This window comes from Ustilaginoidea virens, chromosome 5 (assembly GCF_000687475.1).
Source record: "Ustilaginoidea virens chromosome 5, complete sequence".
In the NCBI taxonomy this organism is placed as follows: Eukaryota; Fungi; Ascomycota; class Sordariomycetes; order Hypocreales; family Clavicipitaceae; genus Ustilaginoidea; species Ustilaginoidea virens.
In genome coordinates, this window is record NC_057320.1 from 1,926,479 (window position 1) to 1,951,660 (window position 25,182).

A 25,182-nucleotide genomic window follows, 5' to 3' on the forward strand; every position below is an offset into this window, starting at 1 on the left:
CGGCGTCGAGCCCAGGACTACCACGGTCGCAGACGTTGATGGCGAGGAGGGGAAAAAAAAAAAAGAACTGATTCTCCTGGTACTGCAGACGCAGAAGAAGAGTCCAATGCCGATGAAGAGGAGGGGGAAGGTCTGGTGAGGGAGAAAAATTCCACCGGGACCAGTGGTGTTTTGATTGGCACGAGAGGTGAGGGTTTAGGAGGAGCCGCTGCAAAAAAAATTTGGGCAGCAGGATGGGTGGAAGAGGGAAGGAAGGAGCCGGGGGGCGGATGGAGGAAGGAGGGGGGGGGGGGGGTGCTTCCAGTCTCCACCCCTGGGCCCTGTGGTGCGTAAAGTTGGAAGTGTGATTGACCGTTGACGGTTAAATCTCTGAGCTGGTTGCTGTGCAGGGGTGCTGCCGTCAGTGGTGCTGCCGTCTGGTGCCCTGTGTGGTTGCTGTTCTGTTCGCTGTAATGGGCGGGCATGCCCGCTGGCTGGTGGCTCCTGGAAGGCCTCGATTGACCACCTCAGAGCCCCATATCCCACCGTGCGAGGGCGCCTGATGCACTATGTACTGCCCGCCGCGCGATGAACCCATCATGCATGAAGCAGGTAAGGTACCTCCTAAGGTAGCTCCTACTTTAGGTACCTCCTATCATGTAGGTACATACCTAAGCTATGTCTGTCGCAAGGTGTCAACTCCGGATGCTGCCAACGGTGACTCAATTGAACGCCAGAGGAATGCAACATCCCTACCTGCTGCGGACGCAGTCGCCGTATTTGCCGTTTGCCTCGCTACATTTAGCCTGGCGGCGGTTCAAGTTTCTGCCAGCCGAACCCAGGCATCGACGGTATGCCATGTGTGCCTTGTATTGTTCATTAACCTCATGCCAGAAGACCCCAGAGCCCCAAGAAACCCCAGACACCGCGACTGGGTGTTAGCAAAGAAACTTGTCCAATGAATCCCAGCCTAGCCGCGCCATGATTGATGTCGACAACGGCTCCTTTCACAGTATCATTGTCCCTCGCGAATGTACAGGGCCAAAAAAAAGTCGGCATGGGCATGATGGCTCCTTGTTGGGGTGTTCAACAGCTCCCTCTCCAGTCGTGATTGTATGTTTCCCTCTTGAAAACCGGCTTGAATCATCCGTTTGATTAAGCGCGAAGGAAAACGTACTGTTACAGGCATGGCTTATCCTCCCTGCTCCGCCCATCATGTCTAAGCCTGGCTCGTCGGTCTGCCTCATTCCAGCTCTTTTTCCGTCTTTCCGAACGGTGCTCGCATGTACTGGGTGTCCCCTTTTCTCAGGTTGGGTTGAATTACGCTTGATTGGCTGGCTGGAAACAGAAACAATACACGTCTTCTGCGCAACATACGCTGTTTCGAGGCTCAACTCTATATTCGAGTTTTCAGTCCGAAAACCATATCACAAACAGAACACTACATAGCTAGTAATATGTGCCAATACATGACCATAGAGCCAACTCAGCTAGGTGCTATCGACCTGTTGACTAGGTAGTATTTTTCATTCTCAAATCCCAAAACCCCGACATCTCCGCCACGGATGAGATATAAAGAACGTTTCATTTCTTTTTTTCGCCTCTTTTCTCCTTCTCTCCCCCCCCCCCCCCCACCATCCCCTGTCTCTCTCTCTCTTTTTTTTCTTTCTTTTTTTTTTTTTCAGTTCTTGCTCTCACCTTCCCTTACTTCCAAAATATCTGGCTCTACGGCTTCTTCGTCGTACTCGTAATGCGTGGTTTGTGCCTCCTCTTCGTCTACTCCCTCAGGAATAGTCTCCAACAATTCCATTTCCCGTTCCGCTTCTTGCCCCTGCTCCCGTTTCACCTTGGTGTTGGTCATCTCGAAGACGTACTGTCCTAAATGCTCGACGCTCTCCATGGCTACTTCTCCTTCCACCGCAGTACTGCCTTCCACGTCCCTTCTCTCCGTGGGCCACATTTCTCCCGTCACAAGCATCAGTTTATCCGATCGCTCAAGCAGGAGGTCAAACGCGGGCCGAAGCTCAGGGCAGGCTTCAAACACTTCGCGGCGACCGAGCACATATAATCCCAATCGGGCCCGCGAAACTGCGACTGTCATTCGTCGCACATCGCGTAGGTAACCTACACGAGACGTTCGAGTGAGGGACAATATAATATCTAGCCAAAATCTTAGTTGATGCATACGCACGTCCCATTGACGTTTTTTTTTTTTGTCAAGCTCTGACTAGTGACAGCTTTTAGCACTTACAGTCGTTTTGTTCGCCTTGATACTTGTCGACTGTAGCAACAGCTTTTGGTAGACCGAAAATCGGGTTTCGACCGCAACGGTAAGCAAGCACGTCCTTGACCAGGGCGCGCTGTCCAGCATATGTTGTTAGAATACTTATTCTCTCTGCCGGATACCCTAGCAAGCGCATATACTGGTAGATGGCCACAGCATACTCCGCCTCACCAAGATTTTGAATAAAATGTGGCGTTGGTTCCGACTCTCCTCGCCCTTTGTAGCTGGGCACACTGATAAATTGGTAGTCGTATTTGAAGCCCGCGTTGGCTCTGACGAACTCGGGCTCATTTTGCACATGTGGCAGGTTTTCAAGCTTGGGGTAGCGCCACTGGTACAGCTTCGCGATCGACGGACGGGCGCGACCTTGCTGATCGAGAATGATTGCTGGAACCCCAAGACGAATCAGCCGGGAAAAGAGTGATTGCTCGAGGTTGGCAAAATGGCGGAACGCCAGACTTTGTATAATGGGTGAATTCTGAAAGTGATCGCCACATAACACGACCCGTTTCAAGGGCATCTCCTTGCCAACCGGCTTTTGCATGGCAAGAGGCAGAAATGTTTCCAGCTCGGTGATCTGAGCAGCCTCTTCCATGACGACGTTCTCATACCGGAATCCCAGTGAAGCAATCTCGCCGCGTCGAATGGCAGCGTGGGTCGTTGTCATTGCGACAATCCGAGCCTCGCTGGTGAGCAAATAGTTGGCCTTTTCTCGGTCACGGCGAAGAATCTCAAAAGGCACAATATCTGCCAGTTCTGAGAAGATTTTGGAAATGTGGCGGTAACAGCCGTTTGCGATCTTCACCGCTTCATCCCTGTTACAACCCTCGGGGAACAACGGCTGAGGTGCGTCCGCAAAATATTCGTAAAAGGGAAAAGCCTTGACTGCTTCAGCGGTGGAAGTCTCGGCCGAGGCAACAACATTTTCAAACCGTTGCCAAGCCGGTTCCACATACACCTTGTTGAAGTAACCGGCCGTCTCTGCTGAGTTATCATGGGCGCCGGGTGCACCTAGGCTTACCGCCAATTTCCTAACCTCTTGTAGAAGTTTCTGTCGGTTGTCGAGGAAAGACTCGACGCGCCCGTGCTTACCGAAGCTTCCTTCGGCGTCCAAGTCGTCCTCTCCATGCCCGAGACGCAATAGATGTCTGTGGTCGATGTCTAGAGCTATAATTTTCGCGAACAGTTGGTTAAGAGCCTGATTGCTATGCGCGAGCAGCAGTGTCTTCTCGTGCGGAAAGTTGTGGTAGATGTTGTTTATTATTTGAGTCGCCACATCCGTCTTTCCAGTACCCGGAGGACCAACAATTACTGTTAGCCCGGGCTGTGATCCAGACATGATGGCCTCTACCTGAGCAGGCGTGAATCGTACAGAGTTTTCCTTGGGCGCATCTGACGGGTACGGCCCATTGTTGGGCGGCTCATACGTAGAAACCTTGAGAGAGGTGACTTCGGATTTTGTTGTCGGTTCCGCACCGCGCCTCCGTTTTTTCGACACCTGGCCGACATTGTGTTCGTCTCCCTTGGAGTCATCCTCTACTTCCTCTAGGACGTACGGAGGGCCGAAGCTGCCCGCGACGTCATCACCAGGGTCAACTGTTTTACCGGGTAAGCTTTCAACTAGATGTTGCCAATCAAGAAAGGTGTCCCGATAGTCGAGCCTCCTGACTCTGTGAGATAGATTGTTGTAATTTGCTCCAGCAGGATCACCATAACCGAGGAAGACTTCATGGAGCCAGGAGGGGAGGGGCGTTTCTGACAGTGCAGGTTTCCGAATAGATTCCAAAATATGCTTGAAGTTGTTCTCTCTTCGCCCCCGTCTCAACAGTAAATTCATCTGATCGTAAACGCCCGGTTTTGCCGCTGCTGAGCGCTCTGTATCTCGGCTATACATGTATGGATCCAGCTTAACAGTTATCCGGCGCTTGCTGTCAAGATGCATGGACCCGTCCCTCACGTGGCGGCCTTTTTCGTCGGTGATTAGAAGTATCTCAGCCGCCCGTATGGACGAGATACCAAGCTTCTCATACTCGGGGCGGACTCCCCCGTCATTTACAGGTGGCTGAGTCGGAGGGGGCTGAATCGCCAGTAGGAAAACAACATCGTCAGGCCGTAGACTATCCCATTCTCTCATGACATTTGGTCCTAGCCGTCTAACATCGATGGAAATTTCAGCTCTGACCATTGATGGCAGATCTTCGCCTACTAGCGGCGGCATGACTTCCAAGATGCTGTACGCAGTGAGAATGAGCCCAAATAGTACGCAGTCGGGAAATCCTGTGAACTTACGACGGCTTCGAGATGGGAAGCGCCATTTTAGAGAATCCTGCAAAATTCGTAACTCCAGATTGGTTCGACTCTGGTCGGAGACGCCGCAGCGCAGCTTCCACATCTTTCCGGATGCCGTAGAAGGCCTCGCAACGATAGAGTATCATGGCTCTCAGCAGGAAGTCCCCACAAGACAAGTATTGTAGATTCAACTTGGGGAGGGCCAAGGGACGTGAGCCATCGTAAGAATCGGCTCTTTGAAACCCGGTATCAAACAGGGACCTCTCTGTTGGTAATAGAGGCATGTATCGAGCAGTGTCTCGGAAAGACTTTTTTCGCTCATACCTGTGGAGCAATATTTCCGTGAGCAATTTTCGATCAATTGGGAGAGAGGGACACTCTGGATAGGTGGATCGAATGTTGAGAAGATGGAAAAGCTGGGATAATTCCTCGCCGGTCAACGGCTCGAGGAGACTTTCAAGGTCATCCCGTTTTTCAATCCCGCCGTAGTTGGAAAGTGCCAAGATTAGCAGCTTGTCTTTGAAGTGCTTCAGCGCAACGCGTTGCAGTCTTCCGAGAGCTGCGCAATGCTTGTCGTAGACTTCGGTGGCAGTCAGCTGGATACCCGTCTGATCATCGATTGCGAAATACGTGTAATGGGAGAGAAGCGCGTGCAGGTCTCTCAACAGCGAATTGTCCTCGTCGTTGTACACTGGCGAGCGTTTCATCACCGGCAAAACGTTCAAGTCTTGGATTAGAGTATTGACATATCGCCGCGTGGGAAGCTGACTTTGAAGATCAGAGAGAAACTCAGTGAATCTCTCGCAGTATAGAACACAGCCTTGACAGCGTTAGCAAGAAAGTGCGCTCTTCGAGAAGCGCCAAGGGCGACGAACCCGGGATTTTGCTGTCCTGCAACATGTTCAAGAAGTCAAGGAGCATTGAGTATAGCCATGATCTGTCGAAACGTAGACGAGCCTTGACGCTGTCGTCGGCTGCATCGAACCGTCTTTGAGAAGCTCTCCAGGTCTTTCGAAGTTGAGGATTCTGATCCAGCAGGCCTTCGCGTAGCTTTTCGCTGCACAAGTTTTGCCAAAGTCCTATGGATACGAGAGGGGCGCATTCCTTTCTTACAATGGCGCAATCGAGGCTCTGGAAAGCATGTATCAAGAAACAAACAAGTTGAGTTCTTATAACAGTGGGCAGCGTGCGATCGAGGGTCAAGGAAAGTATTCGTCGAAACATGGAGGAAAAATCCTCCAGACGACCTACGAACAAATCTTGACGCAGGGTCAGTGTCGTATGGTACAAGTTATCCCTGGAATCGGCAAAACTTACTCCATGTTTCCAGATGCTCGCGACGCTTCACGTTGGCTATTAGTGCTATGAGAAGCACATGGAAATTGGAAGCCTCGTCCGTGTAGCCCGGCCATAGGTAGCTGATTGACGACGAGTCGTTTAGATGCGAACACGGACGGCGAGGGGAAAGGATGGACAACCGCACCTCTCCAAGATCTGCAGACTTTCCAGGAGCAGAAGAAGCCTGTACGAAAACCCATCCTGCTCAAGCACGCTCCAGACCCCTTGCTTTAGAACATCGTTCTTGACTTTGGGTGGCTTGTTGCCTAGCTTCAACCAGTTCTTTCTGGCAAGCTGGACGAATTGATGCTCCTCGCCTTCGACTTCGGCGGGCGTTGGACGGTCGGGTTCAACGACGGGAACTGATTCACTCGGTCTTCCGGCTGTGACGGCACCAACACCAGTGCCTTTCAGACGCTTCGCGGTAGGCATTATCGATTCCTGGCAGGATCGTCAGCAGCCAGGAAAGGCCGTCTCTGAGGCGGTTGGAGAGCAGAGACCGGTCGCGGATCGCATAGACGGAAAGCTGCGGGTTGAGAAGGTTGGTTCGGCTGGAGTTTTTCCGGCGAGCGAGCGAGCGCAGCAGGGTTGATTTCTACGTGCTAGAATCAGCAGACTCCTAGAGCCTGCTGAGCCCAGGCCAGCTGCCAGGCGGAGGACCTATAGTGGGTGGTGGCGGCGACCTGGCAGCGGAACCCCCCAGGCCCCACCGAAGGCTTGCGCCGAAGTGCTCTGAAACCCAGCACTGAACATAACAAGCGGTGGAGTACAAGTCGTTCGATCTACGGAGCTCTAGGGAGTACTTCTAGTACACGTAAGTAACCTTGGATATGTGAGTTGTTTTGGGGAGGTTCAAGTTTTCTGCTGAATTTCGGAGTTTTAAACACGCCGTAGGGGCTAAACCCAAAACAGAAGAGCAAAAGCTCTTTCTTCCTCAGTAACCTCTTGAGAATTATTTTTCTGTAAACACGAATAGAAAAAGTCTTTAACTTATTCTCTTTGTAAAGCTTGAGACTTTCAAACTTTAGCAGCAGATACATTCGCGGGGGATGCTGCGATTATGTGAGGCTCGCAAGGAGGTATCAATGTCTTCTATCTCTTTAGCCCTAGTGACTTGTGAGAATCAACCATCGGGCTAGTAGTACCTGTGCGTATAAAAATCCACGGAAAATACTTACTACTGCATGTCAAAACTTGCTACTACGTGTTTATCTGGTACCTCGGCGCTGAGTGGCTGGCAGGAAGTCCTGGTTGGCTGCTTCCCTTTGATGCCAAGACTGCAGTTTCACATCTCCCAAATACATGATGATGATGTTTGCACCGCGGAAATCACCTCGACTTGGACGACAATACAGACTTGCGCGCCAAGACTACCGTTCCTCATCCCCTGAATACATTATAATGTTTGCGCCGCGAAAGTCATCTCGACTTGGATGTAGGTAGCGCGTCTTCCACGCACCCGCCGTCTCTGGTTTCTTTACCGTTCAAGACTTCTTTCCGCCGAAAACACAGCACCTCGCTCAAGGACGGCAGGGGCAGGGCTTTGCACGATTGTCGCCCAGAGTTTTTCGAAGCCCTCCGGTTATTGTTGCTGAAGCCACCAGCAGGCCTCTCACAATGCCGGCTCTGGCCATGGAAAACCCCGGTGTGTCTGCCGTAGCCAGGTTCAGCTCATTACTCGATGAGTTGCTCGCTGAAGCAGCCAAAGCGAAGCCTACCCCAACGATTGAACCGGCGTTGAAGAAATCCAACCTGGACGATATATCTGGGCGCATCTCGGCCTCCATCTCCAACGTTGGCGGTACGGCAAACTGTCAAGAGCCTTCAAATCAGCAATTTGCCATCATTGAAACGGCAGCCAGGGATCTGTTCGATAGCTTGATTGTTAGTGATGGTCACGTTGGCTCCCTAGGGTGGCTGGTACTGACTGGATTCAGGCCACGATCCCAATCAAATCACCCGACTTCGTCAAAATGTGGAATTTCTTGGATATTCTCTCGATTCTCTCCGACGATGGCCAATGCGACCCCGCGCTGCTATTCTGGCTCGTTGAAGAGCTGCTGGACAGCCAGACTATTTTGGGATGCCGCATAGTCTTCGACTACCTCGAGTCTCGCCGCGAGCGCATCACAGCAAAGCATTTCAAACAGAAACACTTGGTCATTCTGAGAAGCTGCAACGAACTCCTGCGCCGCCTCTCCAGAGCCGAAGACACGGCTTTCTGCGGCCGAGTCTTCATCTTTCTATTTCAGAGCTTTCCTCTCGGCGACCGAAGCTCCGTCAACCTTCGGGGCGAATACCATGTCGAAAACGTCACGACGTTTGAATTCTCTGCTGCTAAAGGTGTGCAGCAGGGAGAGTCGATGGATATCGATGCGTCTGCCGAGATTCCCAAGTCGTCCGCGGACACGAAAGGGGCCAAGGAGGTTACCTTTGATTCCAAAGACTCACAACCGTCATTCGATCCCGAAGCTTTATACCCCCTATTTTGGTCTTTACAGGAGAGCTTCAGCCAGCCGCTGAGACTATTCGACGCTCGTCAATTTACGCATTTCAAACGCAGCTTAGACGCCACAATGAAGGCTTTCCATGCTATCCACCAGAGCGAAGGATCTTCCAAGTCATTGCTGGAAAGTTCGAGAAGGAATTTGAAGCGAAAAAGAGAGGGAAGAGAAGGTTACGATTTTGAGGATGCTCCTCAGGCCTTCAATCCCAAGTACTTGACAAGTATGGATCTATTTGAACTTGAAGTCTGTAATGAGCGCCTTCATCCCTGTCCTACCCACGCGCGGCCCTCTTCTGACAGAGCTTCTAGATATGCGACCTCTCATTCAGACGCCACGTCCTGGTCCAAGCCCTCATCGTCATGGACTTCCTACTCTCACTTTCCGCCGGAGCCAAGGAGAAGGCCGCCGGCATGAATGCTTCCAACAAATCGGTCATTTACAGCGACGAACTAAGCGAGGAGAACGTAAGTTGTGATGCAGTGCATCATGGAACAAGAGCCGAGGGTTTCAACCCGAAATGAAAGTTTCTAATTTCATGGCAGGCAAAATGGGCAACCGAAATGAAATCCACCATATCAGACTACCTTAAGCGGGGCATTGATGGAGCTTACTTTTACAGGATGGTTGAAACTGTGTTGACTCGGGACAAGAACTGGGTGTTTTGGAAAATGGCAAGCTGCCCTCCGATCCAGCGCGATCCAGTAACCGCATCGCTTTTCAACCAAGCACGAGCTTCAGCGCAGAAGTCAGCGACCAACAAACGCCTGCGCCCCACACCAATCGGATCGGTATCGCTCGACTTTCTCAATGGGGAAGAGGACGAGATGAATCTGGATCAGCTAGAGTCGGCAGAGAGATATCAGCTGCCGGAACTCGGAAGCTTCCAGAGAAAATTAGCCGATGACGACTTTGAGATTGAAATGCCCGCGAGCGACCAGACCAAGGTCGCCGCAGTCGCCGGGAAAGCGAGCAAGAGCTGGAGGGCTCTGAGAATAGCAGCGCGATTGAGGCTGGCGGCATTTGATAAAATCGATGACCCGAAAAAAGTCAACGCCATCTTCGAAGAGCCCGACGAGGAGGACCAGCAAGGCGAGGAAGCGGAGCAAGTCGCGCCAGAGGGCGACATGCCCGAAGACCGAAGCGCCGTCGTCCTTTCCGGCCCCAGAGCGGCCGGCAAGTCGGCCCTCGTCAAGCAGTTACTCAATCAGCACAAGGGCGTTTTTGCTCCGGTCGTGCGACACACCACTCGGAAACCGCTGGATGGCGAAGTCAAGGGCAAGAGCTTCCACTTTGTCAGTGCGCAAGAGTTCAACCAGCTACGCGATGGCGACCGCCTCATTGAGCACGGGATCCGCGACGACGGCACCGCGTACGGTACCAGCTGGAAAGCAGTCGACGCCGTCCTCGATTCCGGCAGGGTGCCTATCATAGAGCTAGACATGAAGGTGAGGAGGCCCCGATCTGGTAGATCATTATCTTCGGTTTTTTTTTCCGGCCACAGAGGAGACTCGGTCAGTCTAGCAGCGACTAACACAAATGACCCACCGTCCAGGCGGCACGATTTGCCAAGGACATGGACTTCTCAGCGCGGTACATCCTCGTCCAGCCACCCCCCTACGAAGCCCTTCAAGCCCGCCTCTCTGCTGCTGGTCTCGGTCGCGAAACCATCCAGGGCCTCTTGGCCATGTCCGTGGAAGAAACCGAGGAAATCGACGACACGGGACTTTTCGACCACACCATCGCCAACGACGATGATGAAGAAGCCGTCGCCCGGTCCTTAAGCGCGTACATCTTCAGCAAAACACACGACACGACGTGAAGAAGAAGAAAAAAATTAAAAAAAAAAACGCAAGGGTAGGTGACGCGACGGGACGAAGGAAAGCATGGGCAGGCGACGGCGACTGCGGCACACCAGAGAGCTTTGGAGGAGCGTACCGACAAGGACGCGGTATTGGAGGATCAAGGCACAGGGGAACAAGAAAGAAAAAAAAAAAAAAAAAAAGAATCAACCAAGTGTAACATTATATCGGGGTGGGAGGAATGTCGGTGATTATGCAAAACATAAAAGACAGGTGTGCATGGGAAATCAAATCTAATGTTCATGACAAAGAACAAGTCTCGTTTTCACTATTTGTTATCCCGCCTTGTCCGGACGGCTCTCTTGCAATCTGAGACTGGTTTTCGGCACGTACATCATGAAAGAAGGGGAAACAGGCTCCAAAATCTTTGATTCTTGATCCAAACCGTTCAAACTCGTGTGAACAGTGACAAGTCCAAAACCCGGAAATGCGCTGATCAGCCGCAACGGGTTCCGTTCACTCCTGAGCCGTACATTCTGTGGTCAGACTAACGGGGAAAGCTACCAGAGAGGGGATGTAAAAATAAAACAACTTTTGTCAACCACACAAAACATTGGCTGGTTTATTGACTCTCGACAAGAAAAACCATAACCAGAGACACACACACAGCCCACGGGTGGGGTTCCTCGTCTGCTCTTACTCGTCATCCTCCTCATCCGAGTCCTCTTCCTCGGCCTCCTCCAGCCAGTCAAGAAAAGGCTTCGCAGCCTGGCGAATCTTTCTGGAAGTGTTCTTGTCAGTGTACTTCTTGCTGGCGTGGGTTCCCCACTTGGTAACGACCTCTTCGCTGATGAGGTCATGATGGTAGTACAGCTGCAGAACCTTGACAATCTGAGGCAGCATGTCTGGATTCTCCACTGAAAGAGAGCCAACGAGGCGCTCGGTGCCACCAAGGAGAGCCTTTTCGTGGCGTTCCGAGTTGATAATCTGTGGATTTCTCAACGTAAGCTGAGCTGCCGAAACAATAGAGCGCAGTACAACAATAACAATAACAACAACTACAACAGCAACAACAAAAGTGTGAATGCTTACCTGCTTCAGCATGCCAGCACGCTTGGGAATCTGACCGCAAACGTTCTTGTCAAAGACGGTCTGTACAAGAACTAGAACAGTGCGATGCTTGGTCTCAATGCCCAATTCCTTGGCCTTGAGATAGATATTGATCGAGTCCACCTGATCGATGCCACCCTTTTCCTTGGCCTCAGTCTGAATCCAGTCGCCAAACTCGTCGTAGACGGTATTACCACCCTCGCCTTCCTCATCGTCGTCAATGAGACTAAGCTTCTGCTTAAAGTCACCAGGAAGCTGAGCCTGACGAGCTTTTACAGCCTCTTCGCTCATGTCCACCGCCCATTCGTCGTCCTTGACCTCGACAACAGCAGCCTCTACAGCTTCAGCTTGAAGTTTGTTGAACTCACGGTCGCTACCAGCGTCACCGTTCTCGATCTCGTGATCATTTGAGCCATTTTCGGAGCCCTCTTCACCCCCACTTCCGGTGCCATTCTCATTGGAATTTCCATTTTGCTTGGCCTTCTTGGCAGCTCTGCGCTCAGCCTTGTCTTTCTTATTCTTCTTGCTAGGCTGGTTCTTGAGAATGTAACCACTTAGCTTCAGGCGAAGATCAACAGCCGTTCGTTGACCACAAGCTTTGCAGTCAAGCAAAATTCGGTCATTATCAATCTTTACATCAGTTTCGGGATTCTTGCAGCTCTTGCAAAGGACGAACTTGTTGATGAAGCCATCGAGATGATCCTGAAGCTTTCCAGCCTCGTGGGCACCGTTGATGATCCAGCGGTCATCTTTGGGGTCGTTGTTGGTCATGGCCCCTAGTTCGAAACCAAAGTATTTGATGATGTAGGACGCAGGTCTGGCAAGAGAAGCAGCAACGCTGGAGACGTTGACAACCACTGTCTTGATGCCATTACCTTTTCCTTCAATCTTGGTTTGCAAACGCTCCATCTTATAGCGATAGAAGGCGTCGCTGACATCGCGGCGAACGTTGATCAGAGACATGTTGGCGTTTCTATTGTTTTTCTTTTGTGTTTTGGCGAGGGGAAAGTTCTTCGATGATTTTTGATAACTTCAGACGGTGTGATTTGTTCCAAGACTATGAAGGCTGTAGAGAAAGGCTGGAGCTGTGACACGTTTCGAAGCTCTAGAACGAAAGATTCGGCATGGAGTTCCCCGTGATAGGCTAAATCAGGTTGGCGAAGCTGTTTCGGAGGGGGGGCGGGGGATTATCGGAGCTCAACAAGACGATGTAGGTTTGACATAGGGCAGGCCAAGAGAATAGATCGGATACAGTAGGGTAGGCATGAAACTTTGGAGTTTGGGTCCTCAGCCAGCGGAACTGATATTGAAGCTGCAAGGTCTTCGCGGTATGCGAAACAAGTGCAGCTTGAACAGGGGTCTGTGTAGAGTGAGGTGATCGTGCTGATACATAAACAGCAATGTGCGCCGATATTCGCTAAGTGAAGTTTGTTCTGCTATACAGCAAGTAAATCGACGGGTCAAAGGGGCGGGGACGCTTTGGATCGTTGGCAAATCAATCGACCGACGTCTTGTCAGGTCAGACTGCTGAGCAAATTCGAAGACCGAGTTTGGGCAAGTAGCGTAACAACCCGACAAGAAAAGGTGTGACAGGGCGCTGCGACAACAGTCTACAGGCTGACCAGATTGCTTTTTTTCGTTCTTGCTCTTTCGTTCTTGCTCTTTTTGTCCTTGCAGAGTGTGAAGTTGCAAGCGAGATGCAGCGAAAACGTTCGGTGATGGATGATGTCCGAACAATGAAAGAAATTATTGTGCGTGCGCGTGTGTGTGTGGGAGAGGAAAAAAAGTCAAAAGTTGTACACGACAAAGGCAAGGAGGAGGAAAAAATGTGGACTGGATTTTCTGCCAGAGATTTCAGGTGATGAGGTGGGGTGTGTTAACGGGGGTGTGAATGGGCGGGGGCAGCATGGACAGACAAGTGATGGAAGGCACGGGATGGCGGATGTGTCCTTACGTTTCCGGGCGGCGGTCCACTATTTTTTTCTCTTTTCCCATTTCTGTCTTGGCCCCGTGACGCCTGGCTTTGCTTTACTTAAGGTAGGTACCTGTTACCTAAGGTACCTTACCTGTTGTACCCCGTGTTCTTGTTACGAAAGCCCCGGCATGGAGTCTGCCATGTATTACCCCAAACAAAGTGCCGCCCAAGTCGGCTGCGCCTCTCCATTTCGTGCGACAAGACAACTCGGACAGAGAGTATCATCCATGCTCGACCCTACGAACGAACGAAGAAGATGCTTCCTGTCGATTCCGGTGCTGTTTCATGCATGATCTGTACCGAGACTCGACATGCTCGATGCATCCCACGTCTCATTCAAGCTGCCCAAAAAGCACTCCCCAAAGGCAAAGGTATGTCGTGTCGCTCCTTGACGTCGTCAGACAGTGATTTCCGCCACCAACCTCATCTTTGCAAAAGGCCATCGGCACAGCGGGATATACGGAACGTCTACCCGGTCTGGGACCCCAAGTCTGACTCCTGTAGAGCATGGAACCTGAGCAGACACTTCTTGCCCAGTGGCCTCGTTGATATAAGCTGATCCGACATGGTCATCGATTCAGCCGTCATAGAAGCGTCCGGCACTGTTCTGTACTGTGAATAAACGTCTCTGAGTAAAACCTTCATCTCCGCAATGGCAAGACTATATAGTCAGCGACAGAGTGAGGATTTCGGCCAGCAGTCAGCTGATTAAAGCAAAGGAGGCGAAAGGCGGCCTAACTCACTGCTTCCCAACACAGCCCCTTCCTCCGCTGGAGAAGGAAAACAACAACCGTCGCCTATCTGCATCGCCCTCGGGACTCATCCACCTGTCGGGGTTGAATTTTTCGGGGTCTGGGTAAACATGATTGTTGATGCGGTGCACAGAAAGAGCTTGGCAGCTAACAATTGCTCCCCCCGGGATGGCATAGCCATCAATGGTCCGACCCCCGGGAGGTACCAGCCGAGGCAAGGACATTGGGATTGCCGGATAGCATCGGAGTCCTTCACACAAGACGGCATCCAAGAAGGGGAGCGAGTGGGTGCTTACGTCTGGATGCGCTTGAAATTCCTCCGCGAGTCGTTGCTGCAGATGAAGAGATCGAGGCTGCGAAAGCTCCCACATTAGAAAGCAAAGCGTGTCGCCCGTCGTGTCTATTCCAGCCACCATGTGATCGAGACATTCCGCTGCCACGTCAATCTGGTCAAGATTGGCAGTCTTCTCCTTCAGACGGCTCATGAGGGTGAAGCTTGCAGCGTTGGTGCGCTTGCTGGCTTCCAGGACAAAATTGTCTGCCAAAGGCACAAACCGGGGTTTAACAAATAGCGACAATATTCCGGCAAACAAACGGTGCAGAGTTGGGCAATAGTATGCAATGAGCCGATCTGTGAAGGGGCGACACGTCAATAAAGCTTGTTTTTGACTCTCCTTGGGCTCGTTCTTACTCTGTAAGCTGTCGTCTGCAGCGACCTGATGCATCATTTCCTCGTCCATGTTCTTTCCAATGCAGTCAGAGCCGTTGGGATGAAACAAATGGTGGGTGATGCAATCACACGCATACGCATGAAGAGCTGCTGGGGTTAACTGCGCGAACCATTGAACAGTCAAGCATCACAACAAAACGTACAAATCTGCCAGGCCTAGTTAGCAACGGCTCGACATGGCCTCTCCTCCCTACCGGCGCCTATTCTCCTCGCCCGACTTTGGCGACTCTCTCTCTCTCTCTCTTTTCTCTGTCTGTCTGTCTGTCTGTCTGTCTCTGTTTTGGGGACAAAGAGGCTACGGGGCTTTTGCTTGTCTTTGGAAAAAAAGAAAAGGGAATACAGAAAGGAATATTCACAACATACAAATACGTCCGTAGCTGAATCACCTGCCGCCGTGCATCGATCCAGGAATTCCCTCGATCGTTTTCGGATACCGTCCAAGGATACACTACGCATTATATTTGTGTTGGCATACCGATCTGCGAGGATGCGCTTACGTCTTGCATGCTGCCGCCCCGATACGATCAACATTCCCGTCCGTTTGAAATTTCTTGATAGCAGACAAGGCGATGATGCAACTTACATCAGCCTTGTTCAGTGTGGTAAACATGGTCCTGCAACGGCAATCAGATGCGTTTGTTTCTGCAACCAAAGTCTCCGTCAACGCAACGTGACGAACCTCCTTCCATAAACCTTGAACAGATTGTAGAAGTCGGATTTATCGTAGCCACTGCCCCCGGAGCAGTATATCTCCTTGAGGGCAGGCCATGAGGTGAAGGAAACCTCGTTTGGGGCAATCCGCACAACGGGTCCGTATTGTTCATGAAGGGCGTGGATGTAGAGCGTTCTAGCAGCATTGACTTGTTTCCATTTCAATAACAACGACGTAAACAGGCTGACGGCCGGTCCAGGAACCTTTCGAAGGGGCGAGCTAAGGTGCCGGAGGATGTGAATGCCCAAGAGCACGACCGCAGTGAGGGCTAGGTACACTGGGGAGAGAAGCATGCTTGGATGGACATTGACGGCAGGCAGAGCCTGAGCCAGGTGTCTGACAACTGACGGCTTGCGAAAGAGATTTGTTTGGAAAGGATGACCTGGTCTACCCTGGGTTACCCAGCTTTTGAAGATGGTCGACTCGTTCCAGATGAGCGATTGATCGGATCGGAATCAGTGGGACGCCCATGATTTTGCCCTGTCAAGCAAGGTCCGTCCTACAATCCAGTCACGTCTGGCTGGCGCTTGACCGAAGGCTGAAGCCATGGCTTGTTGAATGTTCCATGCCTGCCGATAATGGTTGCGCGCTTTGCCGATTACGTTCTAGTTGGCGTGAAAGGTTGATAAGACATTTCTTTAACCATGACAGCGCTACCTTACGTATGTACCTCTCTGTCTGTGCCTCGGCCTTTGGGCATCCACAGATTCCAGATTTCACACGATAAGCTGACCCAACCTGTTGGGGTATTCAGATGCAAGGCGGTGGGATGGTTTACGAGATAGCTGGTGGAACAGGAACCATGATACTTGTTGGTAGAGCAACATCATGCAGAAATGATGAAGCACCCAGTACGTCTGGAGGGTGCGAGGAGCCGACGGCTATACAATACAGCATGTATCACGTCGCCGGCAGTGCGGGCTTATGGTACGATCAAGCCAGTGCGACTTCACTCAGGCTGGTCACCGGCGGGGGGGGGGGGGGGGGGGCGGTTAGGTATCTCCCGGGTACCTCCTGGAAGGCACCTGCTGCGGCGTACTTGTACATACAGGGAGGAGCGGGGTGAGCGAGGAAAAGTGGACCTCGCGGTTCTATTTTAAAGCATCAATGCAACAGCAGCAAGCAGTCTGGTTAAAGGCGAACCGTCTCGTCCATCAGCGTCCGAACTCAGCTCAGCAGCAGCAGCTTCAGGGACGTCAGGCATCCCTGATCCCTGGTGGGTGGGTGACACCAGACATCGAATTGATCCACCTCAAGCAAGACCTCGTTGATGAGGCACGTATACCGCGCACCGTGCACCGCGCACTATGCGCCGCTCCGCGGTACGCTAGGTTAGGTAAGGTGCCTAACGTAACCTTAGGTACTCGGCACAACTCCGCTGCTGTGTGCTGTGCACTCACTCTACAGTAAAGTACAAGTACGGACTACTCCGTACACCGTAACGTTATGCTAACCTGCCCAAGTACTGTACCTCTCTGCTAAGCGGGCGTCGCCTCCGGTGGACGCGTGGCGTGGACCGCCAATAACGAATACTGAAACGAACAAACGCCTTTCCATTTTAAGACCAGTTTTACTCTTCCTAGGGAAAAGGTGGAGGAGGTTAAGGCGAGTTAAGGCGAGTGAGGTGAGGCGAGGGGTCAACATGGCATGGCCGAGCTGGGGAAGCCAAATTTGCAAAGAGGCCAGAATCGGTTTTCGACTCGGGGTTGACCGAGGCGCGAGGGCAACTCAGCTTTTTTGCAGACTCTATTGCCGAACCCCCATGGTTAAAGGAATACAGCATCAGACTCGTCCATCAATCAAACCGTCCCTTCCCCCCCCCCCCCCCCCTTTACCCTCCCGCCACCACTCCTCTTCCTCGTGGCGGCCTGGGTGCTCGGTGAATCGAGCGGAGCGTAGCAGACTCCGCCAACAGAGAGAGCACTGACGAGAATGCCGAGTTTCGCACGCCTGAGCAAGCTGAACAACAGATCGCAGCCCGCGCTACCAGAGCAGCTGTCGACGGGAGCGAACTGTGGCGTGGTGCAAGCGCAGGCGGCACATGAGCAACAACAGCAACAACAAGGCGAAGGCGGTTCAGGTAGCGGTGGCAGCGCAAGCCAGGCCGACTCTCGTGCTGCTGAAGACATAGCTGCTGCTGGCCTGTCCCCGTCAGCCCTGCCCTCCTCCACTGCCACGCTCGGGTGCAGCGACAATCTCGAAACAACCAGCCTGGCGGAGGCTCGACCACCCCCGCAGCAGCTTCAGCAGCAGCAGCAGCAGCAGCAACATCAACAGCAGCAGCAACCGCCTTGGCCTCCACCGCCTCCGCATCCTTTCAACCTTCAATCCGGCGGCGTAAACCTCGTGCCTTGTCCCGTACAGACGTCGGGCCCTGCCGGCTCCCCTGTTTTTGATGGACATCAGGCGCCCACTCCTATAGACTTTGACCCGGCTGTCGACCACTCTCAAACCCAGCGATACGGAGCTCCCCTCAACTCTCACCACCACCACCACCTCCTCCTCCATCACCACCACCACCACCACCACCACCAAGCACAGCAGCAGCAGCAGCAGCAGCAGCAGCAGCAGCAACCACAGGTCTACGGGGCTCCGTCGGGCTCCATCGACGACCTCACGACCACAGGCCCGCACCAGCAATCGCCGCAGCAACACTCGACATCTGCTGCTCCTACTGCTGCTGCTACCCAGAAACGCTCTGCTCGTAAGCTGATCAAGGGCTTGTTCGGCTCCAACCGCGAGTCGAATGACGCTCAACAGCAACAACAACAACAGCAACAACAACAGCAACAACAACAGCAACCACAACAACATCACCCGCCAGCACAACCAACCTCGTCGCAGCAGACTATTATTCAAAACCAGTCGGACCCATACGACAACACGGCCGGACTTGCTCACAGGCCGTCACAGAGGGTGAGAAACCCTTCCATTCTGAAGGAGAGCTTGTCTCAGGCGACAGATATTTCCGATCATCGTGACTGGCGACCGGAAGTCTCCTGCAGCCAGCAGCCCTCAACGCCTCATCAAGCTGGTCGGCACGACGAGTATTCATTTGACAGGCGTGCATCTAACGTGGAATCCTCGTTACAGGACTCTCGCGTGCTTTTGAGCAACAACTTCGTCCGCCAAGTCTCTCCCGAACACCTGGAGACGTCGCCGTACAACGAGGTTTATCAACCGCCCGATTACCCATCTCCACGCAAACAGCCTCCCAACCAGCAACCTCCATTGCCTTTGCAGGACCCACAACCACAGCCGCTTCAGCGCCAGGGGACGATTCACATCCAGGACCAGCAAGCTCAGCACGGATCCCCCCAACAACAGCAAGGCGCAGCTCACGACCAGCAAGTTCACCAAGGACGCCAACAGCCCTTCCCTTACGCCTCGAGAACCGCCCAAGGTTCGTATCAGCACACTGGAGAAGCACCCATTGCAACGAGTCAGCATCCCACTGGCCCGCACTTTCAAAACGTTGAGACAATCTCCCAACTCTCTCACGATTCTCTGGTGACCCATTCTGAAGCGAGGTCTTCTCTGTCGCAGCACCAGGGACTCCAGCTCCAGGGCTTCGATCACGCATCTGCACCGTCTCAAGACATCTCTACCCACACGCCGCTGAACCAGGGAGCGAGCGTCCAAGAACAGGACCAGGCAGTAATGGCACCGCCCACACCTGGAGGAGGCGGACAGCCGACCAGCCGCCGCGCCCAGGACGCTGAGAAGGCGCTCCGCGGCCAAGTTGACGCACCGCCCGGCCCTCCTCCCGGTTACCATCGCCAAGGCAGCATCTCTCTCAACACGGTGAGCCCCGCGCCGGCCCCTGGTCAAGGCGTACCGTCAAACACGGGTTATCGTGGAGACAGAGGCTCGCAATACATGGATGCTTCTTCGGGTGCTGAGCAGGGTCGAAACAGCCCCCAGCCTTCGGATAGAGACACAGAACTCGAGAAACAGTTCAAAGACCTTCGTGAGCACTTCTTCCCTCTTCCTCCTCTTCCTCTCTTCTCCTTTTCAGTTTGCGCGTTTGGATCCATTCCCTTTTTCATCCCAATCAGCGGGAGCGGGGAAACAAGAGACAGCTGACATGAGGAAAAGTTGCGAAATATAAACACGTGAAGCGGTACTACTTTGAGAGCAAGTCCCAAATCGAGCAGCTCAGCAGCCAGGTCGAGCAATTGCAAAACGCCGTCGCCAATCAACGCATGTCTCAGTCGCGAACAGCGTGGGACGACAACGAGTACTCAACCAGGTTCAATCGCCTCAACGGTGCCATCAATAATCTTTCCTTCAACATCCGGAAGGACTGGCGTTGCTTGCCTCCCTGGCTGGATAATCTGGTCAGCGGCGAGGCTTTGAAAACTGGAAAGCAGGAGATGACGGCTGTTGGCCGCGCAGTCGTATCCCGTTGGCTGGTGGAGGAGCTTTTCAACAGATGCTTCCACCCTGCACTGGAGGCACAGTTTAGCGCAGAGCTGAAGGAGATTGAGCTCAGCATCCGAGGCAACTCGCACACGCTTTGCAGCCCGGAGGAGTTTGACGCCCTGACGACCAAGGTTGTCAACTGGAGGATGGCGACGCTGGACGGACTGCAGAAGAGACTGGGCTCGGCAGAGGCAGCGCAAAACCGCGACATGCTGACGGGCAAGGTGACGGCGAGCTTGACCGCGTATCTGTACCACTATCTCAGCTCGCCCCCTCCCCACGGAGTGGAGGGCAGCACATCCGTGATTGCGGAGCTAGCGGTTGCGATTGCCGCCAACTTGCCGCTGGAGAGCCGAGATGTAGCCATCACATATCCTCTCCCAGGAAATCTGGTGCAAACAAGCTTCATGGAGGTTGAGAAGACAGGGCTGCCGTCGCTAGATGGGCAAAGGGATGGGGAGGGCGATTCAGATGCAGACGAGGACGAAGACGACAAGGATACGAATGCTAAAACTAGGGGGGACAAGGCGAAAGCCGGTGGTACGTCAATGCCTCTTGAAACAAACACTCTTTTCTCCTTGCTATTTCTTTTCTCTTCTTTCTCTCTCTGTCTCTCTGTCTCTCTGTCTCTCTTTTTTTTTTTTTTTTTCCCTCTCCTTTTTCCCTTTTCACCTGGCTTGGCGTTCTATGGCCACAAACAGCGATGCACTTGCGAGTTTGATGTGGGAGACTGACCGTGATATACTCACAAACAGGTTCGATCAAGGACGCGGCCAAGGTACGATTCGCCGGATTTGTTGCGTTGGAAGTTCGAGGTCGACAGGTGCTTGCCAAGGCTCCGGTTTGGACATTTTGACTACATGTTTGACGGCTGGTGTTGTTTATGGAGGAGCAAGTACACTACACTGCGAAGCGGGTAGGAGGATATATACAACGCCGTTTACCCCCCATGGTGGGGCAAATGCCCGCACACAAAACTCGGGAAGCATCTGACGCCGTTCGTGGGCAAAAGTGGACGTGACCGTAATTTAACTTCCCTTTGGACAGCGCGTGGACGTGAGATGCGGTCTATGTTTGATGTTAGGATGTCGGGATGTTGCTCTGCAAATGCCGGTGTTTGTGGAGTTTTTGGCAGGAGCCACCGAGTACATGACAGCGTGCGTACGTAACGTGGTGGTCACCAGAAACACTGACTGCAACGTGCGCACACGGCCCGTCAATCCACGCACCCATTCTGTGGAGCAACCCAGGGCCAGGGAAGGAGAGGGAGCCGTACGGTGTCGGTGAAGACTCAAGCTCGGGGGTTGGAGTCGGTCGAAATGAGCAATAGTGACTCATGCCTCGTACGCGCGTGCGCATCAGGAGGGAGAGTTTGAGTTTGAGTGAGTGTGTCGTCTGCTTGGTCAGAGTGGTACATAGTCAGTTGCCAGGTTCTGGTGGCCGAGTTGAGTCACACTGACTGACCCGACCCCGCACCACCTTTTTTTCTTTTTTCTTTTTCTTTTTTTTTTCTTTTTCCTTTTTTTTTTTGGGGGGGGCCCTCCCCTCAAGCACGTGCCATGGAGTAGTTGAACCCGGGCAGTTTTGGCTTTCCAACTCGGTGCTACATACCTACATGTAGGTACCTAATGTTTATGCTGGTGCTTCCGTCCGTACTTTGTACTCCGTACTCCGTCGAGTTTCTTTCCCCAGGCAGACCTCGTTCGTACATAAAAGGCTTTGTCTCAAAAGGTAAACCACCTACCATCATCACCAACGGGGCCAATTCCACATCCAGCTGTTTCTCTCAGTCGCAACGAGTGGCCCATCTCTCGGTTCTTTCTCATCACTCTTCCTTCAAATCCCTGCTTCTCGAATAAAGAGCCCCATAATCGCCCATACACCAGAGAATGGCTGTTCGTGCTCAATTCGAAAACTCCAACGAGTACGTCGCACCCCTCTTGCGCAAGTCCAAGCATCTTCCCCCCCCCCCCCCCATACCCAACCTTTCTTTCCAAAGGACCGTCAGGACATGATGGAATCGTTGAATCACCCTTTGCTGCGGCCGACGGTCCGGTCCTATTTGGAAACAGACATGCTACCCAAATTCTTTTTTTTTGCTCTCTCTTGTTTTCTCCACCGTCGTCGCATCTTCCCGCTTGCTGAAAAGCCGTGCTTGCAACTGACGTTGGATGTCTTCTGTTTCGTTCCCCCCCCAAACAGGGTTGGGGTCTTTTCGACTCTGACGAATTCGTATGCCCTGGTGGCCCTCGGCGCCAGCGAAAACTTCTACAGCGTGTTCGAAGCTGAGCTCCAAGACGTCGTGCCCACAGTCCGCACCACGATTGCTGGGACCCGCATCATCGGCCGACTGACGGCCGGCAATCGAAAGGGCCTGCTTGTGCCCACGACGACCACGGACCAGGAGCTGCAACACCTGCGCAACTCGCTTCCGGACTCGGTGCGCATCCAGCGCATAGAGGAGCGTCTCTCTGCCCTCGGCAATGTCATTGCCACCAACGATCACATAGCCCTGATCCATCCCGATCTCGAGCGCGAAACAGAGGAAATCATTGCCGACGTCCTCGGCGTCGAGGTCTTCCGACAGACCGTCGCCGACAACGTCCTCGTGGGCAGCTACATGAGCCTGTCCAACCAAGGCGGTTTGGTGCATCCCAAGACGAGCATTCAGGACCAGGATGAGCTATCCAGCCTCTTGCAAGTGCCTCTTGTCGCCGGCAGCGTCAATCGCGGCAGCAATGTCGTCGGTGCTGGCATGGTTGTCAATGATTGGCTAGCAGTCACCGGGCTCGACACCACCGCCACAGAGCTCAGCGTCATCGAGAGCGTTTTCCGACTGGGCGAGGGCCTGGGACCCAGCAACATCAACACCAGCATGAAAGATACCATGGTCGAAAGCTTTTACTAAAAGAGGCCCGACGCCTGACGCCTAGTCTGAATCCCGGTTCTGCTTCAGCTTTGTCATGCCGACTAGATCCGGGTTGGGGTTTTAGCCTAGGCTTCGCTTGGATTTATCCCTTGACGCGAGATGACTTTATCATCATATCATGATGTGATTATGTTTTTCAAAGGGCGTGGTGTTTTTTTTTTTTTTTTTTTTTTTTGGATTCAATACCATTTCAGTCACGATTGCTATTCTTGACGCTTGTGTTTGTCTAATCATCATGCCGCGCAACGACGGCAACGCCAGCGAAGCATGGTGCAAAGGGTTCGGGAAATATTGGAATCTGTTGAGGGTAAATGCGGGTAGAGGCTTGTTTGGTGTCCTTCCCTCGTGGCACACCTTCGCCCCCCTCCCCCGCGGTGCTGTCGCTAGACCAGGGGCTGACAACAGACTTGGGGGCACAAAGCCAAGCAAGGCGAGAGGCATTGATGGCGTTTGTTTTTCTTGTCGGTTTTTGATATACTGGAGGTGTTGGGGGCTTCGCGCGTGCCTGTCAGCCGTATCAATGCTGTCTGCACGAGGGGCCGCGTGACGAGCTGGCTTTTTGCGTCGTGCAACCACAAAACAACCATTTGCAAGCAGAGATGGGTTCAGGAAGAAGACAGGGAGTCGGGGGAGCAGGAACCAGGAACCAGAAACACCAACGGGACGGAACATCACAGGACAGGAAGGACAGGAAGGACAGGACAATTTTACCCTTTTCAAATTCATGTCGCGTTGGCGTCGTCGTTGGCTTTCTGCCCCGCAATTGCATCCTTCCTCTCGCGTCTTTCCCACCACCGCCCCACCGCCCCACCGCCCCCTCCACCGCCTTCCACCGCCTGCCCTTCTCGGCGAACAACCAAACCAACTACCCCTCCCTCTCGTCCCCTCGTCCCCTCGTTCCCTCGTTTCAAGAAAATCCGTTCATAATCCATAAAATCTATCCCGACATTTCCATCAAGCCCCCAAATTCCCCCGGCACCATGACTGCCCCGGCTTCGCCGCCAAGTCGCCTCGATCCCTCCGAGCTAGGAACCAAAGAATAGTACGTCGTCCCAAACCCCCCCTCAGCACCCTCTCACGCGCAACGGGCCCACCAACCCCTCCCTGACACGATCCCCAAACCATCATCATCCATCCGTTCCCCCATCCCCCCCCCTCCCCCCTTACTTGCAGCTGGAATAAGCTCTACACGCGCGAGCTGTCCAACCACGCCTCGGACCCGCACGATATCGGCACCGTCTGGTTCGACGACTCGGACGCCGAGGCCAAAATGGTGCGGTTCCTCGACGGCCTCGCCGGCCTCCCCCGGAGCTCCGCCTCCATCCTCGATCTCGGCTGCGGAAACGGCTCCATGCTGCTCGCCCTCCGCGCGGGCGACTGGACCGGCCGCGCCCTGGGCGCCGACTACAGCCCCCAGAGCGTCGCGCTGGCCAGGCAGGTCGCCGCGGCGGAAGCCCTCGGCGGAGGCGGCGACTGCCCGCCCCTCGAGTTTCGCGAGTGGGACATCATGTCCGGGCCGTACGCGGCGGTCCTGGACGGCGCGCAGGAGTCTGGGTGGGACGTGGTTCTCGACAAGGGCACCTTTGACGCCGTCTGCTTGTCAGGCGAAAAGATCCAGGACAGGCGGCTGTGCGAGCTGTACTGCGCCAGGGTCCTCCCTCTGGTCAAGAAGGGGGGCGTGCTGCTGGTGACGAGCTGCAACTGGACCGAGGACGAGCTGACCAGGTGGTTTCAGCGCGAGGGCGGTGGCGTGCGTGACGCTGCTGATGGTGCTGCTGCTGCTGCTGCTGCTGCTGCTGCTGCTGATGCTGATGCTGATGCTGATGCTGATGCCGATGCTGCCGCGGGGCCGAGGTTTGCGGTCGTTGGCAAGGTCGACTACCCGTCTTTTAGTTTTGGAGGCGTCAAGGGGCAGACTATCAGCACGCTGTGTTTTAGAAAGGAGTAGGAATAACAAGAGCGACGGACGGTGCCAGTCGGCGGGTGCCTTTGCTTTCGCACTGTCACGGTGAAGGTGCACTTTGACGCAGTTGAAGAGGCAGCCTCTGGTTTGCAGGCCCCAAGGAGCCAAGCTACTGTGCCGGCATCGTTTGTAACTTTGCGTGTGTTTTTTTTCCTCCGTCTCGTTTTTTTGCTCTATTCTTGTATACGCCTGTCCCAAACTCGTAGCAGCCCCCCCTTCCCCCCCCCCTCCCTTCCCCCCTTCTCACCTCCCCATCATCATCATCATCATCATCATCATCAGCACCTCCCAAACCCATCTATCCCTCGTACCCTCTCCCCTCGATAGATGCGGGACCAGCTTTCTCTCTCTCTGGCAAAAATGTTTACTCTTCAAACACTTTGCGTCACG

The 25,182-nt window shown here is 53.4% G+C and overlaps 8 protein-coding genes across 8 annotated transcripts; 4 read left to right on the top strand and 4 right to left on the bottom strand.

The window, feature by feature from the left end:
* Window positions 1–1,660: 1,660 nt before the first annotated feature.
* Window positions 1,661–6,322, bottom strand: UV8b_06403 (uncharacterized protein; the record flags this gene model as incomplete). Its single annotated transcript, XM_043143900.1, has 6 exons — window positions 1,661–2,139; window positions 2,231–4,494; window positions 4,553–5,372; window positions 5,428–5,811; window positions 5,870–5,970; window positions 6,036–6,322. 6 exons carry the CDS (start codon window positions 6,320–6,322, stop codon window positions 1,661–1,663), a joined length of 4,335 nt encoding a protein of 1,444 aa, XP_042999835.1.
* A 1,185-nt stretch (window positions 6,323–7,507) lies between these two features.
* On the top strand, window positions 7,508–10,216 carry UV8b_06404 (uncharacterized protein; the record flags this gene model as incomplete). The annotated part of the gene is made up of 5 exons (XM_043143901.1): window positions 7,508–7,774; window positions 7,828–8,640; window positions 8,706–8,861; window positions 8,940–9,842; window positions 9,950–10,216. 5 exons carry the CDS (start codon window positions 7,508–7,510, stop codon window positions 10,214–10,216), a joined length of 2,406 nt encoding a protein of 801 aa, XP_042999836.1.
* A 676-nt stretch (window positions 10,217–10,892) lies between these two features.
* UV8b_06405 (uncharacterized protein) lies at window positions 10,893–12,269 on the bottom strand (the record flags this gene model as incomplete). Its single annotated transcript, XM_043143902.1, has 2 exons — window positions 10,893–11,183; window positions 11,289–12,269. 2 exons carry the CDS (start codon window positions 12,267–12,269, stop codon window positions 10,893–10,895), a joined length of 1,272 nt encoding a protein of 423 aa, XP_042999837.1.
* A 1,480-nt stretch (window positions 12,270–13,749) lies between these two features.
* UV8b_06406 (uncharacterized protein) lies at window positions 13,750–15,768 on the bottom strand (the record flags this gene model as incomplete). The annotated part of the gene is made up of 7 exons (XM_043143903.1): window positions 13,750–13,942; window positions 14,025–14,664; window positions 14,725–14,850; window positions 14,907–14,910; window positions 15,127–15,270; window positions 15,347–15,377; window positions 15,443–15,768. The coding sequence occupies 7 exons, from the start codon at window positions 15,766–15,768 to the stop codon at window positions 13,750–13,752; spliced, it is 1,464 nt and encodes a 487-aa protein (XP_042999838.1).
* A 1,639-nt stretch (window positions 15,769–17,407) lies between these two features.
* Window positions 17,408–20,756, top strand: UV8b_06407 (uncharacterized protein; the record flags this gene model as incomplete). Its single annotated transcript, XM_043143904.1, has 4 exons — window positions 17,408–18,391; window positions 18,569–19,445; window positions 19,574–20,440; window positions 20,656–20,756. 4 exons carry the CDS (start codon window positions 17,408–17,410, stop codon window positions 20,754–20,756), a joined length of 2,829 nt encoding a protein of 942 aa, XP_042999839.1.
* Window positions 20,757–20,800: 44 nt separating this feature from the next.
* On the bottom strand, window positions 20,801–21,259 carry UV8b_06408 (uncharacterized protein; the record flags this gene model as incomplete). Its single annotated transcript, XM_043143905.1, has 2 exons — window positions 20,801–20,968; window positions 21,095–21,259. 2 exons carry the CDS (start codon window positions 21,257–21,259, stop codon window positions 20,801–20,803), a joined length of 333 nt encoding a protein of 110 aa, XP_042999840.1.
* Window positions 21,260–21,789: 530 nt separating this feature from the next.
* UV8b_06409 (uncharacterized protein) lies at window positions 21,790–22,808 on the top strand (the record flags this gene model as incomplete). Its single annotated transcript, XM_043143906.1, has 2 exons — window positions 21,790–21,824; window positions 22,103–22,808. 2 exons carry the CDS (start codon window positions 21,790–21,792, stop codon window positions 22,806–22,808), a joined length of 741 nt encoding a protein of 246 aa, XP_042999841.1.
* Window positions 22,809–23,809: 1,001 nt separating this feature from the next.
* On the top strand, window positions 23,810–24,777 carry UV8b_06410 (uncharacterized protein; the record flags this gene model as incomplete). Its single annotated transcript, XM_043143907.1, has 2 exons — window positions 23,810–23,871; window positions 24,003–24,777. 2 exons carry the CDS (start codon window positions 23,810–23,812, stop codon window positions 24,775–24,777), a joined length of 837 nt encoding a protein of 278 aa, XP_042999842.1.
* Window positions 24,778–25,182: the final 405 nt, after the last annotated feature.